The 6,634-nt window shown below is 38.7% G+C and overlaps 1 protein-coding gene across 1 annotated transcript in view; it reads right to left on the reverse strand.

Annotated features, from left to right (window-relative positions):
- Positions 1-777: 777 nt before the first annotated feature.
- The window catches only part of RAD23B (RAD23 homolog B, nucleotide excision repair protein), a 296,312-nt gene continuing 290,455 nt past the window's right edge, over positions 778-6,634 (reverse strand). The window contains exon 10 of the mRNA XM_053702609.1: positions 778-1,572. Within this exon, the coding sequence (XP_053558584.1) occupies positions 1,459-1,572 (114 nt within the window). The 3' untranslated portion in view covers positions 778-1,458. The remainder of the gene's footprint in view (positions 1,573-6,634) is intronic.

Raw genomic sequence — 6,634 nt, forward strand, 5'->3', positions numbered from 1 at the left:
ATATTTTATATTAAACAGAAAAAATCTAGGTTCCAATACTTTTAGAAGTAAACAAACATACAGGAAAAGGCTTCTGTAGACATTTCTAGTACACACGACAAACCACTAAAAGAAGTCAAAGGCCCAAATACAAACAGACATTACACTATACATGGAGAACTTTTAATGCTGTGCATAACTGCTTTGGATTAAGTACTTTTTCACTGATTGTTCATCTGCTTGTACATACACATATTATATAATTCAGTTTTATTTCAAACATGCCCTTTTCTAAAAAGAAATGAGAATGTGGTGCTTTAAAGTAGCACATCTGATTTAAAGCATATTTCTTACGGGAGCACAAGTATTACACAAATCAAATAACCCTGTCTGTAAAAAAACAAGTTCCATTTAATACTCATTTTGTATTTATAGATGAGGTTTGACATATACTAGATGAGCATTAGGAGAATGTTACAACTTTAATGTGATAGACAGGGAAAGGAGTATGCACATTCTCAGCTGACATGAAAGTTATAGTCACGGAATAAATGTTATGTAACACAGCAAGTGAAATTTACCAAAACTAAAGAACATGCAACAGTTGTTTTAAAACCTTTACTGCAATGTAACATTGAAGTAATCAGCAATTAGAAAGGTAATCATTTCCAACCCCATAAACTGACAAAAAAAAAAAAAAAAAAAAGGAAAAAATACCTCCCATGTGCATACATCTTTCTAAAATCAGAACAAACAGAAAGTGGGCACTTCACACTCAATGATCAGGATTTTCTTAAATATAATTGATGAATTCCTATTTTTTTTTTTATTTGAAGGAAAGTGCTTTTCAAGTTACTTTCACAGCATTTACCAAGTAAAAAAACATTACTCTCCTCTAATTTTAATACATTTGTATTGTCTTCCTGAAGCAGCAAATGATCACCTATGTTTATTTTGGCATTTACATCTGACAAGCTTCCATTTAGCCTTAAGGATTTAACAAGGTTAGAGTATATAATTCAGTGTTACCATAAAATACAGAGTCTATATCTCAGGTAACAGACCTATTTTCAAAACCAAGGTTTATATTAACATGGAAATAGGAAGCAGGGCATTACACTAAATTTCTGGATCTAAAGTCGCTATTAAAAAGGAAAATTGAAATCTAGATATTTGCATAAAGTATATGAGGGAAAAAACTCCTGCTGAAGCTGTATTTCAGTTGTATAATTTGTTTTATTATTTTTATTTATTTTTTTTACTTTTATTATACACTTTGACTGCTTTAACTGCTCAATTAGGCCTTATGGTTTATTAATTAATGTCCAAATTTGTCCTGATATTTTCCCAACCCACCCTCCCCTTGTCTACCATACACCAAATATTGTGGATATGCGCCCAAATCATCCCAGTAAATCCAGTGAGCAAAGTTAGTGTAATGCACTGGTGTGAAGTGAGATAAAAAATAGTCTCTTCTTTTCAATCATCATCAAAATTTTGCTGTAAGAGGAAGTTGGCAGCCAGATTTTCATTCTTCTCACATGCAAAGTAAGCTTGAATGACAAGTCCTTCAGGGAATCCTAACGCTTTTAACTGTAGACAAAAAAAAAAGTCAGATTAGATTTTGTATACCATGAGAAAATTATTAACAGAATTCTAAAGCAAAATCACCAAAGTAAAATGACATAAGAATTAATAAAAGTACAAACATTTTGCAGAATGTGCTGAGATTATTTAGCTGTGTGAATAACTAAAGTAACCTTTGAGGTTTGTTTTTACAGATTTGTGTAATACTCACAATTATTTAAATTCATAAGGGACATTAAAAACTTTGAGATCGTAATATAAAAGTGATAAATTGTATACAGGTAGCCCTCAGTTTAAGCCAGGGTTAGGTTCCAGAAGGAATGGTTTTAAATCAAAACCGTTGTAAATTGAAACCCAGTTTATAATGTAAGTCAATGGGAAGTAAGGCCCCTCTCAAAATTGTCATAAGTAACACCTAATACATTATTTTTAAAGCTTTGAAATGAAGACTTTGAATGCTAAACAACATTATAAACCTAATAAAATAATCACACAACACAGAATATAATTAAACTAAGTTTAATGAACAAAAACATTTGCTAAACAGCATTATAAACCTAATAAAATAATCACAAAACACAGACTTCACTTGCATTTTTCTGCACAGTTCTTTCTATACATTCCAATCTGGACTGGTTTATAGACAGGAAGATCTTGTTCCTTTGAAATCTGCTCGATAGCTCAGGTCTGGTTAAACTGATTAATTTCAGCTTGCTTCACTTTGTGCAACACAAGCAGACGGCTCCACCTACTGACTATTTTAATAAATGCACTGCTTCTCAATGCTTTTCAATAGCAGTCACATGACTGGAAAAAGGTTGTTATTCTGAAACGGTGTAAATTGAACCGTTGTAAACTGAGGGCCATCTGTATTTATTAAAAAATAAATTAAAAAAAACATAATTTATGCTTACCTGATAAATTTATTTCTCTTGTAGTGTATCCAGTCCACGGATCATCCATTACTTATGGGATATATTCTCCTTCCCAACAGGAAGTTGCAAGAGTCCACCCACAGCAAAGCTGCTATATAGCTCCTCCCCTAACTGCCATTACCAGTCATTCGACCGAAAACATGCAGAGAAAGGAAAACCATAGGGTGCAGTGGTGACTGTAGTTTAATGGAAAAATTACCTGCCTTAAAGTGACAGGGCGGGCCGTGGACTGGATACACTACAAGAGAAATAAATTTATCAGGTAAGCATAAATTATGTTTTCTCTTGTTAAGTGTATCCAGTCCACGGATCATCCATTACTTATGGGATACCAATACCAAAGCTAAAGTACACGGATGATGGGAGGGACAAGGCAGGTACTTAAACGGAAGTTACCACTGCCTGTAAAAAACCCTTTCTCCCAAAAATAGCCTCCGAAGAAGCAAGGTATCAAATTTGTTAAATTTGAAAAAGTATGAAACGCAGACCAAGACTCCGTCTTGTAATCTGTTCAACAGAAGCCACATTTAAAAAAGGCCCAAGTGAAAACCACAGCTCTAGTAGAATGAGCTGTAATCCCTTCAGGAGGCTGCTGTCCAGCAGTCTCATAAGCTAAATGAATTATGCTTTTTAACCAAAAAGACAGAGAGGTTGCTGAAGTCCTTTGACCTCTCCTCTGTCCAGAATAGACCACAAACAAGGTGAATGTTTGATGAAAATCTGTAGTAGCTTGTAAGTAAAACTTTAAAACACGAACCACGTCCAAATTGTGTAATAGACGTTCCTTCTTTGAAGAAGGATTAGGATACAAGAATGGAACAACAATCTCTTGAGTGATATTCTTGTTAGATACCACCTTAGGTAAAAACCCAGGTTGGTACACAGGACTACCTTATCCGTACGGAGAACCAGATAAGGAGAATCACATTGCAACGCAGATAACTCGGAGACTCTATGAGCCGAGGAAATAGCTACCAAAAAGGAACTTTCCAAGATAGAAGTTTGATATCTATGGAATGAAAAGGTTCAAATGGAACTCCTTGAAGAACCTTAAGAACCAGCTTTAAGCTCCATGGCGGAGCAACATTTTTAACCACAGGCTTGGTTCTAACCAAAGCCTGACCAAATGCCTGAACGTCTAGAATACCTGCCAGACGCTTGTGCAAAAGAATAGACAGAGTAGAAATCTGTCCTTTTAAAGAACTAGCTGACAACCCTTTTCTCAAAATCATCTAGGAGAAAAGATAATATCCTGGGAATCCAGACTTTACTCCATGAGTAACCCTTGGATTCATAACAATAAGATATTTACACCATATCTTATGTTAAATTTTCCTAGAGACAGGCTTTTATGCCTGTATTAAGGTATCAATTACTGACTCGGAGAAGCCATGCTTTGATAACATCAAGCGTTCTGTCTCCAGGCAGTCCATCTCAGATTAGTTATATTTAGATGGTTGAAAAGACCCTGAGGTAGAGGGTCCTGTCTCAGAAGCAGAGACCGTGGTGGAAAGGATGACATGTCCACCAGATCTGCATACCAGGTCCTGCGTGGCCACGCAGGCGCTGTCAAAAGCACCAAAGCACTCTCCTGCTTGATCTTGTGCAAACCCCTCCGGAGGGAATTCCCACTCCCCCGGATGAAAAGTCTGACGACTTAGAAAATCTGCCTCCCAGTTCTCAACACCTGGGATAGGGATAGCTTTTAGACAAGAGTGAGTCTCTGTCCAGTGAATTATTTTAAGACTTCTAACATTGCTAGGGAACTTCTGTTCCCCCTTGATGGTTGATGTAAGCCACAGTCGTGATATTGTCCGACTGAAATATGATGTACCTCAGAGTTGCTAACTGAGGCCAAGTCTGAAGAGCATGGAATATCGCTCCCAGTTCCAGAATATTCATTAGAAGGAGGGTCTCCTCCTGAGTCCACTATCCCTGAGCCTTCAGGGAGTTCCAGACTGTATCCCAACCTAAAAGGCTGGCATCTGTTGTAACAATTGTCCCATCTGACCTGCGGAAGGTCATACCCTTGGACAGATGGACCCGAGATAGTCACCAGAGAAGAGAATCTCTGGTTTCTTGGTCCGGATTTAACAGGAGAACAAATCTGTGTAATCCCCGTTCCTCTGGCTGAGCATGCATAGTTGCAGTGGTCTGAAATGTAGGCGTGCAAACGGTACTATGTCCCTTGCCGCTACCATTAAGCCAATTACATTCATGTACTGAGCCACCAAAGGGCGCGGATGGAATGAAGAACACGGCAGAAATTTAGAAACTTTGACAACCTGGACTCCGTCAGGTAAATTTTAATTTCTACAAAATCTATCAGAATCCCTAGGAGGGAAACCCTTGATATTGGGGATAGAGAACTCTTTCCTTGTTCACTTTCCACCCATGCGATCTCAGAAATGCCAGTACTACGTCCGTATGAGACTTGGCAACTTGGATGTTTGACGCCTGTATCAGGATGTCGTCTAAATAAGGGGCCACTTCTATGCCCCGCGGCCTAAGGACCGCCAAAGTGACCCCAGAACCTCCATAAAGATTCTAGGGGCTGTAGTTAACCCAAAAGAAAGAGCTACAAACTGGTAATGCCTGTCTAGAAAGGCAAACCTGAAAAACCGATGGTGATCTTTATGCATCGTAATGTGAGGATAAGCATCCTTCAAATCCATTGTAGTCCTCTATTGACTCTCCTGGATCATAGTTAAGATGGTACGAATAGTTTCCATCTTAAATGATAGAATTCTAAAGAATTTGTTTAAGATCTTTTAGATCCAAAATAGGTCTGAAGGTTTCCTTTCCTTGGGAACCACAAACCGATTTGAGGAAAACTGTGTCCCTGTTCCTCTATTGGAACTGAATGGGTCACGTACACAATGCAAGAATGTCTCTTTCTTTATCTGGTTTGCAAATAAATGTGAAAGGCAAAAACTCCCCTTTTTTGGGGGGGAAAGCTTTGAAATCCAGAAGATATCTCTGGGGTATAATTTCCAATGCCCAGGGATCCTGGGCATCTCTTGCCCACGCCTGGGCAAAGAATGAAGTCTGCCCCCTATAGGATCCGTTACCAGATAGGGGTCCGTTCCTCATGCTGTTTTAGAGGCAGCAGCAGGCTCCTTGACCTGCTTATCTTTGTTCCAGGTCCGGTTGTCTCCAGACCGCCTTGGACTGAGCAAAAGTTCCCTCTTATTTTGCCTTAGAGGAAGTTGATGCCACACCTGCCTTGAATTTTCGAAAGGCACGAAAATTAGGCCTTTTTTGTCCCTTGATTTGGACCTGTCCTGAGGAAGGGCATGATCTTTTCCTCCAGTGATATAAGTAATAATCTCCTTCAAACTAGGCCTGAATAGGGTCTGCCCCTTGAAGGGAAGTTAAGTAGCTTATTTATTAAAGTCACGACAGCTGACCATGATATAAGCCATAGCGCTCTGCGCGCCAGTATAGTAAAAAACAGAATTCTTAGCCGTTAGTCTAGTCAAAGGAACAAAGGCATCAGAAAACAAAGGAATTGGCTAGCTTAAGTGCTCTAAGCTTGTCAAATATATTCATCCAATGGAGCCTGTAAAGCCTCATCAAGAGACTCAAACCAGAACGCCGCAGCAGCAGTGACAGGAGCAATGCGTGCAAGGGGCTGCAGGATAAAACCTTGTTGAATAAACATTTTTTATCCATTGGATCTAAAAAAGTACAACAGTCCTCGCCAGAGGTAGTGGTACGCTTAGCTAGAGTAGAAACTCTTCTCTCCACCTTAGGAACTGTCTGCCATAAGTCCCGTGTGGTGGCAACTATTAGAAAACATTCTTCTAAAAAATAGGAGGGGAAGAGAACGGCACACCTGGTCTATCCCATTCCTTATGAAAAATTTTAGTAAACCTCTTTAGGTATTGGAAAAACATAAGTACACACCGGCACTGCATATTATTTATCCAGTCTACACAATTTCTCTGGCACTGCGATTGTACACATTCATTCAGAGCAGCTAAAGCCTCCCTGAGCAACAAGTGGAGGTTCTCAAGCATAAATTTTGAATGTAGAAATATCAGAATCAGGTTAAATCATCTTCCCTGAGTCACAAATATCACCCACAGACTAAGCATATTGTGAGGTAGTATCAGACATGGTTCTTAAAG

The sequence above is a fragment of the Bombina bombina genome, chromosome 2, assembly GCF_027579735.1.
Source record: "Bombina bombina isolate aBomBom1 chromosome 2, aBomBom1.pri, whole genome shotgun sequence".
Classification (NCBI taxonomy): domain Eukaryota; kingdom Metazoa; phylum Chordata; class Amphibia; order Anura; family Bombinatoridae; genus Bombina; species Bombina bombina.